Raw genomic sequence first — 14,045 nt, 5'->3', positions numbered from 1 at the left:
TCAGAAAAATTCACTTGAGTCTTTGGCTTAACTGAATAAAAAAAGGAATATACAGTAAAACTCGTTTAGTACGAACACGGATATTGCGAATTCACAGATATAGCGAAGTTATCTTGGATCCCCAGCGATATGAATTTAACAAATTCCTTACACGGATATAAAGAATTACGGATATAGCGAAGTAATTTCAAAGGTCCCAGTGACTTCGTCATAACCGAGTTTTACTGTATAGATATTTTCCCCTTTGATTTGGTTAACTTTATTTTAAGGTTTAACAGATATACATACATACATTTATTTTACACCTGGTTTCCAAGATCATTTAGTTACAGGTAGTGATGTTTATTTCAGAGGTGATTATTTTTTCTTAATTTATTAGAGCTTCTTTCCAGAGGTTCTTGCTGCCAAAGTTGATAGTACACATGGCTGCTACTTTGTTCCTGCCTTTTCTGGCCTGTTCTGTCCATATTGGCAAATGGATGCTAGAGGGTAAACATTTTTTTCTTTTTATTGCATGATTTTTTTTTCAAAGCTCATTTTTTTTTTTATAAAAAACAAAAGAGGAAAACAACACTACAGGTTGGAGAGCAGACTCCAGATATGCAGTCTATATAAACAGCTAATGTTTTAATTTTCTTTGCATTATTAAAGTTAGATAACTGCCTTGTGGGAAAAACAGTTTATCAGTGTCACAAACAGAATGATGATTAAGGCCTACTTTTTGTGGTTGCTTGCAAAACATGACCTTACAAAAGGGTCTCTTTGTGGGTGTCTGTCTGTGTTTTTGTCTGTCTGACTTGGAGAGATTACCCTTTCACATGAAGACATCTCCCCTAAGTCAAGCGTTTCTTATTTGCTCTGCTTGAGGGGAACAGATCAGAAAACTCTTGACCTGGAACATGCAAAGAAAGTCTTTACTCTTTATTATGCCATTCTATGAGCATCATGGCCTGTTGGCTTGTTGTTGTTATTGAATCTAATAGAATCAATTTTGAATATATTAATTAGAAGCCAAAAATAACTCACTTAAAATAAGAAATTAATAACAGTTTTTGCTTCATGGTACTCATGTAACTGTTGAAGTCAATGGGCCTCATATTGAAGACAGAGATGACAAGCTGTAATTTTTATGAGTGTATTTTCTGTTGTTTCTGGTGTATTAAGAATGATTTTGAAAAATACCAAGTCTTAGTGAGTATTTAAGAAAGTTAGTGCAAACAATCGATTATACATTACTATAAACATTTTGAGTATTAAAAATAGTCATTCAATTGAAAGTGTTTATGGTTAAGCTTTCGTATTTCGAACAAGGATATATTGAATCATGTGGGATTAGTTGAAATGAGTCTCAAATATATTTCATGTTGAAGCATCAACTTAAAATATTTGGATGTCTTGAACTCTGAACTTCTTTTGAGTCTTCTGAGTTTGAGATATATTTGTACTATGCTGAAAGTACATTAAAAGACCCTTTCCCTGACATGCATGTAGAGTATTCTTCAGTATTGAATTGAAACTGAAACTCTAGTTAAAGACTCTAACATTATGGAATTGAAGTTTGAGGTTGGAGGAAAATACAATTATCTATTCCATTTCATTGATTGTATTGTATAGAATATTGGACAAGTTTTTACTTTTTTCAGCATTATTTGTGGACTGACCCAGTTTACGACTAAAGAACATATCGCCAGGGCAGCGTTGGAGGCTGTGTGTTTCCAGACAAGAGAGGTCAGATAATAGAAATCTTTTTCACCTTCTGATTATAAACCACCAGGCTAGAATTTGTTGATAAGTATTCTGATTCCCTGTTCAAGCCAAGATGAGACTACAAAATGGAGTTCAAATTTTTAGCAATATAGATAGATAAAATGGTTTTTTTAAAACCTAAACAAAAGACTAAAAATTGCTAAATGAAAGATCAAGTCTTCATGTAGTAAAGAAATCATATCCCTTGTAGTGAATTGTGGCCTCACTTTTTAAATTTTTTCTGAGAATAAAAATTGGTATGCTTCAATGTACTGTAACTGTGAGGGAGAAAAATGCAATGGACCAGATTAGGATTTGAACCTCGACCCCCAGAATCACTAGTCAGGTGCTATACCTACTGAGCTATCTGGCCACCAATAATCAAACCAGTCTGACCGACACATTTCTCCCTCCTTCAAGGCCTTTGCCCTAAAGATATTAACCCAGGCTCTTCCCTGGCAGGTCTTTCACCATGTTACTTCAAGGGCATGGTCATGGCACCAAATGTAACAGGAAGGGAGAAAAATGCAATGGACCAGACTAGGTTTCATACCTGGGCCTCCTGAATCATCACTAGTCAGGTGCTCCACCAACTGAGCTATCTGGCCACCAGCAATCAAACCTGCCTAACCGCTGCAGTACGATCATGCCATACAGATTAATAATTTAAGACTTTCCATATGGAGTTGTTCCGTTGGATTTGACTTTCTTTAGGCCAAAAAAAATAATAGTCTTGTTTCCTGCTACCCGACCTTCCCTATTTTTTGCACCCGACCCTAAAGTTTTTTTTTTAGTTTTGGAAGAGAAAAAATTGGGAATTTCCAGAATTTCATCATTCTGTCACCATAATCCATTTCTGTGTTAACACAAAACAAACATTTCATGAAATTCTTGTTTTAAATATGGACTTTCATAAAATACCACTTGAATTGTGCATAAAAAGACATGAAATTTAATTTTAAAAGATAATATTGACCTGTGACATGTTTAATTTGATCTTGTATTAGTTCATATCCAAAAAATGCCGTCGGAAAAAAATAAAATAAAAAAATTAAATTAAATAATTTTCCTACCTACCTACCCTATCTTTTTCAGGCTGGTAGCAGGAAACAAGACTATTATTTCTTTTTGGCCTTATACAGCTGTTATATGAGAAAATTCAACCCTTACTTTAGATACTTCATTGTTAGAATATGTCACCTTCTAGTTTGGATGACACGTATAAAGTCAGTACATCAGAGTCAACCCTTGTAACTGGAACTATTTATACCCACAAATTTACAACCTCAGTGAATACATGTAATGAAATATAAGTGATGTTCTATTATAATGAGACATTTGCCCACAAAATTATATCCTCACGTATCTGTAAATTTTCAGCAATGCATAAAAATATACAGTCCCTGAAACGTTCTACTTTCCCACTTGAACGGTGAGCGAACGGTGAACGAACGCTGAACGAACGCAGAGCGAACGGTGAGTGAACGATGTGTGAACGCTGAACGCAACTTGGTGAACGATGTGTGAACGCTGAACGGTGAGCGAACGCAGAACGCGAACGGAGCGCAAACGCGAACGCAAAGTGATCGGTGAACGAACGGTGAACGCAAGATGAACGATATATTCGGAATGCCTCTGATCTTTTCCTTGCATTGAAACTATTTTATTGTATTATAATGTCAGGTGTCAAAAAAAAAACCCAAATAATAAATAAGTAACAAATAAATGAATGAATAAATAAGTCAATAAAATAAATTCTCCAAAATTGTCCTAAGAAAGACGATGCATGCACATTAAATTTTTAATCACACGATTTTTATCGCATTAAAACATTGCAATTGTTGCCGAACGCTGAAGTATAAAAGATATTGTTTTTAGTTGGAAAATAAAAATGTTTATTCTTAGTTGATAACAAATCAGAGAAAACTTATGATTTATAGAATGAATTAAAGCGGTTGTAACTTATATTCATATATATATATATCTCCGTGTCAAGGCGATTTCGTGTAAAGTAATGAAAAAAAAATTAATTACATTTATACCCTCGTATTTTAAATTTTTAAACAATAATATATTATGTGTCATTTCTATTTTTCATTATGATTTATTGAGCAGACGTCTACATGTATCTCCAGATGGCCGTGATTATACTCGGACAAGATGATACAAAGATACATATTCATATTATTTGTTATAAATTCAATTTTCAAAACTTGATATTTAAGTAATATGGTGTTATAGTTTTTATTAAACAAATGAGAGAGAGAGAGAGAGAGAGAGAGAGAGAGAGAGAGTAATATTCAGTTTTAGCCCCCCCCCCCTCCTTTCAGGCTTCACCAAATGTTTGTACCTACACTGTATATCAAACAAAAACTCTGAATTTTTTTTCTAAATATATCAGACAGTGAAAGTAACTTTTTTTTTTTATCAACAAATCATATCCATTTGTTTGACAGTCATACTCGTTTTTATTTTCCTGCTTCAAGTTCACACGAAGTCCACGTGCTTGTCCTGTCAATCAAAATCATTCGACACTGTGCAAGTGTGAAAGTTTCGTCACATCGAAGACGAAGTGCGAGTATTTCCAACAAGTTATAACATTTATTTTTATCATTTCTAGATTTGATTCCAACATTTGAATAATAAATTAGTAAAAATACATTGGGCATTAACACTTGAATGTGAAACATACTTTCTGCCAATTTCAAATACCACCGCCGACACGTGTACATTTTGATCTACTATTGTTTTGTGACTTTTTTTAGATGCATGTTTGTTTTGAGACTGAAATTTTTGTTCTAAAAAAGACCGTAGCTTTTTGTTAATGTTAATTTAAATATTCTGGAAATACGGTACTGACTAAGTAACCGATTTAGGGGGAAATGGGGGGGGGGGGGTATTAATCATATATAAAGTTACGGTGAAGAAAGATTTTTTTCTCTATAACTATAGACTTTACATATTACAGTAGAGAAATTCTGTAGTGCATTACATTTTAAATAAATATTTCCTTTAACCACACTATCAATTTAATTCGTTCTAAAGATAATAAATTAACAGGATATCCGCAGTACTATGTATAACTCTCAGAACTAGTTCTATTATATTTTATAACAACATTTATTTTCCAGAGTAATTTAATAAATAACCTAACAGCTAAATTAGAATAATAAAAATATATATCGTAGATATTTTTCCTCATGAAATAATGATTCTTCAAACACGATATGTTAGTTAATAAATTAAAAAAACCTGTAACTCCTTAACTACAAAAAGATAAGTCCTTTCACTTCGGAGTTCCGAATGACAATGAAAACTGAACGATAGGTGAACGCTGAACGCAAGGTGAACGCAAAGTGAACGGAACGAATGGCGAACGCTGAACGCTTTGTGAACGGTGAACGCGAGCGCACGGTGAACGGTGAACGCAAAACTGTGAACGGAGAGCGAACGGTGAACGCACGGTGAACGAACGGTGAACGCACGCTGAACGAACGGTGAACGAACGGTGAGCGAACGGAAAAATGGGAAAGTAGAACGTTTCAGGGACTGTACCTCCCATAAATAAGAATTATTCTGTATTCTGAATCGGCAATGTAGTAGGCATTGTCTTAGCTTCCAACTGCAATCATAATTGACCATCATAAAAAAATATTATGAAATATTTTAATTAGATTTATTTAATCACCTGTAAAAATGAATCTCGGTGAGATACTGGAGGTTGCTTGTAATCAACTGAAAGTGTGAATTGATACTGACATTTTATTGTGCAGTGTCAGTTGGTCTTTTTTACAAAGTGTTAATGATCTTTAGATTTAAAATGACACATTGAACTTGAAAGAAAAATTAAAATTAGGTTGAGAATGATTTATTGTTCCCCCTCCCCCCCCCCCCCATTTGTCAGTCTGTCTGCCTTCTGTCACAAAAACTTTAACCTTGATTATAACTTTTAAATGAGAAAAATGGGGCTTACATATTTCACATGTACATTTTTTGTGACAAGACCTTTTCAACTATACTGACTTTTACCTTGAAGTTTGCCCTACTTTTCAAAAAGAATGAAGGCGTGCAAGGTGTGGACAATCCCCCGCTCTGAGAAGACATTTTTCAATTATGAAAGTTCATGAAAAGTTATATTTTTATCAAAAATTATATTGTTCAATATAGTCTTTTACACATTTGTTTCCTATATTTTGTTGAATAAATTATTAACAAGTAATTTATTTTTCACTAATGTTTTTAAGGTATGTGAAAAAGAATATAAAAAGCTTCACGCATGATTCAAACTTTCTCCAAATCTCACGGTTAGGTGTAAGACTGAATGACTTAATCACTATGCTACAAAGTCTGCTTGTCTTGTTTGTGGTCAGTGTGATTTAAATAAATGAGTTTGTTTAAGCATAAAATTTTTTCAGAAATGTCCAATTTCATATAGAATGGGTTCAGTCTCCATTTTTTGGAAACATGAAATAGATTTTACATTTACTTTTTTGTCATATAATGATTAATGAAGAATGGAGACTTCACCCATTCATATTCAAAAATCCTTTTTTATGGCTGTAATAAACCCATTTTCCACAAAATATGCTTTACTGTCAACTTTAAAAACAAATTATCAATCAAAAAGGTCATAAAATAAAATAACTGAATCAATTGTGTTGAAGATGACATTGCGGAAAACATTATTTTAGAAAATTGAGAAATATATTGTCCCAGAGCAGGGGATTGTCCTCCCCTTGTACGCCCCCTTTCTTTTCACATTGGTGATAACTTTTGAATGAGAGAAGATAGGACTTTCATATTTTACATGTACATTACCTGTGACAACACCTTTCAGAAAAACATCATTTTTATCAAAAATATTAACATTTGCATTAGAAGAGACAAGGCTTTCCTATTTTTATCACATGTGCATTGCCAGGTACTTGTGGCAAGATCCTTTTGGAATATTTTATGATATTTGACCTCATCACCTAGATCTTGAAGTTTGACACAATTTTCATAAACTTTAATCTTGGCCATAACTTATTAAGTTAGAAATTTAAATAATTTTTGTATGATGAACAGACAAGACAAGACACACCTACAGGACAGTTAAAATATGCCATAAATAAGTAAGACAATGAAAGCAGGGGACCACAATTCTTTAAATTTGCTTGTTTGATATATTATAACCCCCACCTCCACCCCACCCCACCCAACTTGAAAAGCAGGGGTTGTACAGTGATGGGGTGAAAATCCATCTGTACATTTGTCTGTTACACTTTGGGGTACCCATCTCTTATCCGCAACTCCTCCAATACCACTGAATAAAATTTGATGAGACTTTCACAGAATCTTTATTATATAATGCCATTGTGCATCTCCTATTTGATTAAACAGATATTTGGGTAAAACATTTTTTTTTATTTTAAAAAACAGATTTTGCCATTTTTTTATGATATCGGGGGTACCCATCTCTTATCTGCAACTCCTCCTATACCACTGAATAAAGTTTAATGAGACTTTCACAGAATCTTTATTACATAGTGCCATTGTGCACCTTTTATTTAACTTTTTGATCAGACAGGTATTTGGGGTTTCTCATAGCAAAACATGGACTTAGTCATTATACTCAATAAAGGGGATACCCATTTGGTAAACTCAACTCCTCCTAAACCTCTGAATAAAATTTAATGGAACTTTCACAAACCCTTATTACATATAACCAAGAAATGCCAAAGTATCCTGTTGTACTCACATGGGAGTGGGCTGGGGGGAGCTCAGTGCTCACAGTACCTCTAGTTCTTAATGAACATTTTCGGAATCTCAGACATCTGACAACGTACTACGGACAGCGGACTGCAAACAATAGACGACATGCGGGGAACGTATAGAAATACGTTTTCAAACTTACTAACATGTAGTATGTACTGTACTGAGAATTTTTTCTCAGTATCTCCAAGATCTATTGAAATTGAATGAAGATAAAATAATAAACAATTGCATAATTGTAGAGATTGGTAGAAATTAAAAAAAGAATCGATTTTGGGACATCTTACAAACAAATAAATGCATGAATTGATCTTAATTAATATACATCTATACATGATATGCAGCTACAGATCCAGAGGGGGGTACGTTACAGCGGTTGCACTCTCCTTTATTTTTGTGCAAATAAAAAAAAAAAGAGAATTTTCAAAAAAGGTAGATGTGGTGAAAAGGAGAGACTTGAGTAAATTGAATTTTGAAGATTTATCCGACCTAGTTCAGTCCAACCTCATGCAGTCGATCAAAAATTTCGATTTCTCTCAAGTGTACATGGAACATAGGAAAATAAGTGATTTTATCATTTATTCACATCGGCTCGGTTAAAATAAATTAAATATAGAAACCAGTGAACAATTTTTACTTGTTTAAAATAAATTGGATATCAAAAACGAGTGTTGAAAAATAGTTTTAGCATATTGCAATATATCTGGCTTGATCAAGAACGAGGAAATGAAAGCAAAAAACTCGATTTGAAACAAAAAAAAGTTTATTGCTAAACTGATTTCCTTGAGTGATTTTAATTACTCAAAAAGAAAATAATAATGAAAAATTTCTTATCTATTTTTTGAAAATATTATAAAATAATTGAGATAGATAATACATATACACGCAAAATGTTGAATAACTTATAGCATAATTTAGGCGTTTCTTTGTTGAACATGAACTATTATATCCATGTATATAAGACTGATAGTGTTCATGCAATTCCCCCGATAATTTAAACTACATTATAATCATGGACAAGAAATAAATACACATTCTTCATTGTAATGTGTCGGTGCGAACTTAAAATAAATTAATGCATTTTGTATTAAAAAGTCTGAGATCTAAGATTCCTGGATCCAGTGGAGGCCCCAGATATTAGATACTTGCCTAAATTGAAGTACGCTTGGCTCATCCAATGAGAATATGATATTCAGTTATATTTTAAAAGAAAAAAAAATTATAAATTAGAGTTATATAATCGAGTGTAGTTCAAAGCTCTTTGCTTTGGTTCGTAAATACTATTTTATCTTCACCCTCTCCTTTCAAATATATGTTGATCCTATGATAGTGGGGTATGAAAAAAGTTGTAAGTGATATGTTTGTGACATGTATGTGACATGGGGTAATGTTTTCTTTTTTCCCCAGACCAGGTTTTTTTTTTTCTTTAAATCAACAAAACATTTTTTAGGATGCCATTTACTGCTTTGACAGAGTTTTATTCTTTTTTTTTTAGTTACAGACTGTACACTCTATAAGATTTTAGTCTACTTTTTTAGTCCTAGACCTTGACCCATGGGTTTGTTGGAAAAGGGTGATAAATTAAAATTTATAAAATCGAACAATCTCTTGGGAATAGAGCATTACATTATTATTATAATTCTCGGACAAGTGAGGGACACCCCCCCCCCTCCAACACACACATACCCACACTTAGTAAATGTGCTCACAGTGTATGGTGGTTTTAATCATACAAATATAAACAAAATGTATATATGGATAATCAAGACTTCAAAAAAATATATTCATTTTATCTAAATTATGTTTTGACACTTTCCCTTATCTGAAAAGTCCGTAGTCTGAAGTCTACCGTTGGGTGTCTGAGATTCCGAAAATGTTTAATAGAATGTATAGAGAGAACCTGGGAATTTACAGAGCCATTTTGGCCTGCACTGTAAATGCCCGGGGACAACTTTGTATTCGTGACATCACAATATATTTTTCCCACTCTCTATTCCTAATGACATCACATACATGTACATTTGAGGTCACGAAATAATATCCATCGAATTGGCAATTACTTTTTGCAAGGATGTTTATGAACTGAGAAATTCCATTCATAGGATTCATATATATGTACACTGTATAACAACTCAACACTTTTTTTCTATGTAAGCAAATCCCAACAAACTGATTTTTATGCCCCCATATCGAAGATTCGGGGAGTTTTTGCCCTGTCCGTCCATCTGTCTATCTGTCTGTCTGTCTGTTTGTCTGCAAAAACTTTAACATTGCCCATAACTTTTGATTGGTTGGAGCTATGGCTTTCATATTTCACATGAGTATTTCTTGTGATAAGACCTTTTTTGGGTACCATCATGTCTGACCTTTTGACCTTGACCTTGGAGTTTGACCCAGTTTTGCAAAATTTTATCTAACTTTAACACTGGCCATACTTTTGAACAATTGGTGCTAGGGATTTTATACTTCACATGTGTAATCCTTGTGACAAGACCTTCCTTTGGATACCAATGATTGTAATCCATAGATCTTGACCTTGGAGTTTGACCTACTTTTAAATTCTTTAACCTTGGTCATAACTTTTGATTGATTGGTGCTTCGGCTTTCATATTTCACCTGCTTATTTCTTGTGAGAAAGACCTTTCCTTGGGCACCATTAATTCTGACTATTTGACCTTGACTATGGTGTTTGACTTACTTTTGAAAAACTTTAACCTTTTCCATATCTATTCAATGGTTGTTGCAAGGGCTTTCATTTTTCACAGGTATATTCCTCGAGAGAAGACCTTACTTTGGGTACCAACGTATTTGATTTGCATTTGAGAAAGTTTAAGCTTTGCTATAAGTTGCCATATGGGGGCATTAGTGTTTCACAAACACATCTTGTTTTTTCCTCAAAGCACACAGAATTTTTTTTTATTCCACAAAAAATTTGTGATTGTACATTACTGTTTTTAATTAGCATGAGATTTTTTTTTAAATCTTATGTTTTTTATATTAACAGTCTTATTTGAAATAATGATTCTTTGGCTGTATATATAGAAAAGAGCTGTTGATGAAAAGTAAAAATAGATCTAGAGTCATAATAAACACAGGATGTATTTTGTTAACATGTAGGCAATCCCATTCAAAACATCCTGAAATATTTCAGATTCTTGAGGCCATGGGAGAGGATAGTGGCATCCCCCTTAAGTCCCTACAGGTAGATGGGGGAATGACTGCCAATCAGCTGTTGATGCAATTACAGGCAGATTTGCTGGGCATTAATGTAGGTAAGCACTCCATACCACACCTTATTTTAACCTTATTTGATGGCCTGCAGCACAGTAGTCATAAACAGGAAAATCAGAGTACTGACAGTGTTGTAAGATGGGACATGTGTTTGAAATACTGTATTTTGATTTGTTTTACATGATTTAATATACACCTGGCATTTATTTCCTAGATGTAATTTTCAAAACAAAGAAATTTTTTGAGATATACAAGACTACAAATTATCGAACTTATATAAACCATACTCGTGAAGTGTAGATTCAAGTCAAATTGGCCTTTGGTCAGGGAAGAGGTTCAACAAGTGTCCAAATAATATGCTGTAATGCATGTGAAAATTCTTTGAAAATCTTCTTAAAGGCTAAAAAATTGCCTTTTATATATATATATATATATATAGATATACAAGACTACAAATTATCGAACTTATATAAACCATACTCGTGAAGTGTAGATTCAAGTCAAATTGGCCTTTGGTCAAGGAAGAGGTTCAACAAGTGTCCAAATAATATGCTGTAATGCATGTGAAAATTCTTTGAAAATCTTCTTAAAGGCTAAAAAATTGCCTTTTATATATATATATATATATATATATATATATATATATATATATATATATATATATATATATATATATATATATATATATATATATATGTGTGTGTATATATATACATGAATTCCCTTTTAGTGTAGATTGAAGTTAGTTCAAATCTTGGTTGCTGAGGTATGGACTGGGATCTCAAGTTTTACCTAGAAATGTATAGAAAAAAATGAAGTATATTTAAAAATTCTTCTAATGGACTACAAAGCTCCAAAATTATGGCAAGCATACTTTTGATACATGGAATTATTCCGAGGGTAGAAAAATCTTTAAAATTCTTATGAATACCTATATAATCAAATTCATAAGCAGTCATCATTATGCAGTGCAGAATCAAGTCATACAGAATATTTAGATGGGAAAGGGGTCTAATATTGTATTATAAAGGAATTGTAGCATTGCATGTCTTTGGTAATCTAGAATAAACACAGTGTTATATGGTTACCTAAGAGTTTGCAAAAATTTGATTTTTTTTTTTAGATTTGTGTTCCTTGTGACATTGTTGACTTTCTTTTCAGTAAGACCCTCCATGCCAGAGACGACAGCATTAGGAGCAGCTATGGCTGCTGGAGCCGCAGAGGGGGTGGGAGTTTGGAGTCTTGACCCTAAGGACCTTAGTACTATTACCACAGACACATTTACTCCCTGTATCAGAGAGAAAGGTAAGGTTTACTTTCATGTAGTTTTGTCTTTTCTGGTCCAGTGGTTCTGGGGACAAAGATTTTTTAATGTCCTCTCTCATTTTTAGCTCACCTGAGCTGAAAGTTCAAGTGAACTTTTCTGATCACATTTTGTCTGTAGTCCGTCTGTCCATCTGTCTGTAAACTTTCCACATTTTTGACTTCTTCTCCAGAACCACTGGGCCAATTTCAACCAAACTTGCCACAAAGTATCCTTGGACGAAGAGGGTTCACGTTTGTTCAAATGAAGGGCAACGCCCTCTTCCAAGGGTAGATAATTAAGAATTTGTGAAAATTTGGTGTCATCTTTTAAAAATCTTCTTCTCAAGAACCATTGGGCCAGAAAAGTTGAAACTTATGTGTTACCTTCATTACATAGTGTAGATTCAAGTTTGTTCAAATCATGACCCCCAGGGGTAGGGTGGGGTCACAATGGAAGATCAAAGTTTTTACATAGAAATATATATAGAAAAAATCTTTAAAAATCTTTTCAAGAACAGGAAAGCCATGATTAGTCATATTGATATAGAAGCATCCCCAAGTATTGTAGATTCAAGTTTGTTCAAGGCATCCTCCAGTACTAGGGTGGGGACATAATGGAGGATCAAAGTTTTAAAGTTTTGCAAAAGAACATATATAGGAAATATCTTTAAAAATCTTCTCAAAAACAACAGAGCCATGATTAGTCATATTGATATGGAAGCATCCTCAGGTAGTGTAAGTTTAAGTTTGTTCAAATCATGCCCCCCCCCCCCCCCCCCCCCCCCCCCCCCCCCCCCCCCCGGGTAGGTTGGCAGACATCTTTAAAAATTTCATTTTCAAGAACAGCAAAGCCATGATTAGTTATATAAATATAGAAGCATCTTCAGAAAGTTTAGATTTCAATTTCATTCAAAACATGGCACCTGGGGTAGGGTATCCCTAGAACAGGCGATCAAAGCTTTACATAGGAATATATAGGAGAAAAAAATCTGCTGACGAAGAACAGCAGGGCCATATTGACTCAAGTGAGCATTGTGGCCCATGGGCCTTTTGTTAGTTAACCTGAGCCAAAGGCTCAAATGAGCTTTGCTGATCAAAATTTGTCCAATGTCTGTTGTTGTCGTCAGCGTTGGCATTGTTGTAAACTTTTCACAATATCATTTTCTTCTCCAGAACCACTTAGCCAATTTCAACCAAACTTGACATAAGTATTCTTGGGTGAAGGGGATTAAAGTTTGTCCATGGCCATGCCATCTTTTAAGGGGAGTTAATAAAGAATTAGTGAAAAATTAATGGCATCTTTTAAAAATCTTCATCTCAAGAACCAAAGGGCCAGGAAATATGAAACTTATGTGAAAGCTTCATTTCATAGTGTAGATTCAATTTTATACAAATCATAACCCCCAGGCATAGAGTGGGGCCACAACAGGGGATCTAAGTTATATGCAGGAATATATAGAAAATATCTTTAAATATCTTCTTCTCATGTCCAGCAAAGCCAGAATTAGTCATATAAATACAGGAGCATCCTCAGGTAGTGTAGATTCAAGTTTGTTCAAATCATGACCCCGGGGGTAGGGTTGGGTCACAACAGGGGATCAAATTTATACATAGGAAGATATAGGAAAAAATCTTTAAAAATCTTCTCCTCAAGAACAGCAAAGCCATGATCAGTCATATTCATAAATTAAAAGCATCCTTATGTAGTGTTGATTCAAGTTTGTTCAAATCATGACCACATGGGTAGGGTGGGGCAACAATGATTGATACAAAGTTTTACATAGCAATATAAAGGAAAAATCTTTAAAACTCTTCTCCTCAAGAGCAGCTAAGCCATGATTAGTCATACTAATATGGAAGCATCCTCAGTTAGTGTAGATTCAGGCTTGTTAATATTGTGACTTTAGGGGTAGGACAGGGCCATAATAGAGATCAAACTTTTACATAGGAATACATAGGAAAAAATCTGTAATAATCATTTAAAGCCATGATTAGTCATTTAAATATAT

The 14,045-nt window shown here is 33.8% G+C and overlaps 1 protein-coding gene across 1 annotated transcript in view; it reads left to right on the top strand.

The window, feature by feature from the left end:
* Nucleotides 1-14,045, top strand: part of LOC133192203 (glycerol kinase-like) — a 419,267-nt gene that overhangs the window by 402,977 nt on the left and 2,245 nt on the right. The window contains exons 13-16 of the mRNA XM_061328172.1: nucleotides 393-489; nucleotides 1,644-1,728; nucleotides 10,652-10,772; nucleotides 11,893-12,036. Coding sequence (XP_061184156.1) covers nucleotides 393-489; nucleotides 1,644-1,728; nucleotides 10,652-10,772; nucleotides 11,893-12,036 — 447 coding nt within the window. The remainder of the gene's footprint in view (nucleotides 1-392; nucleotides 490-1,643; nucleotides 1,729-10,651; nucleotides 10,773-11,892; nucleotides 12,037-14,045) is intronic.

Source organism: Saccostrea echinata, unplaced genomic scaffold, assembly GCF_033153115.1.
Source record: "Saccostrea echinata isolate AGI-Se365-2 ecotype Australia unplaced genomic scaffold, CSIRO_AGI_Sech_v1 ptg000025l, whole genome shotgun sequence".
NCBI lineage: Eukaryota > Metazoa > Mollusca > Bivalvia > Ostreida > Ostreidae > Saccostrea > Saccostrea echinata.
Note: the sequence above shows the minus strand (reverse complement) of the source record. Positions and strands in the feature narration are given on the sequence as shown.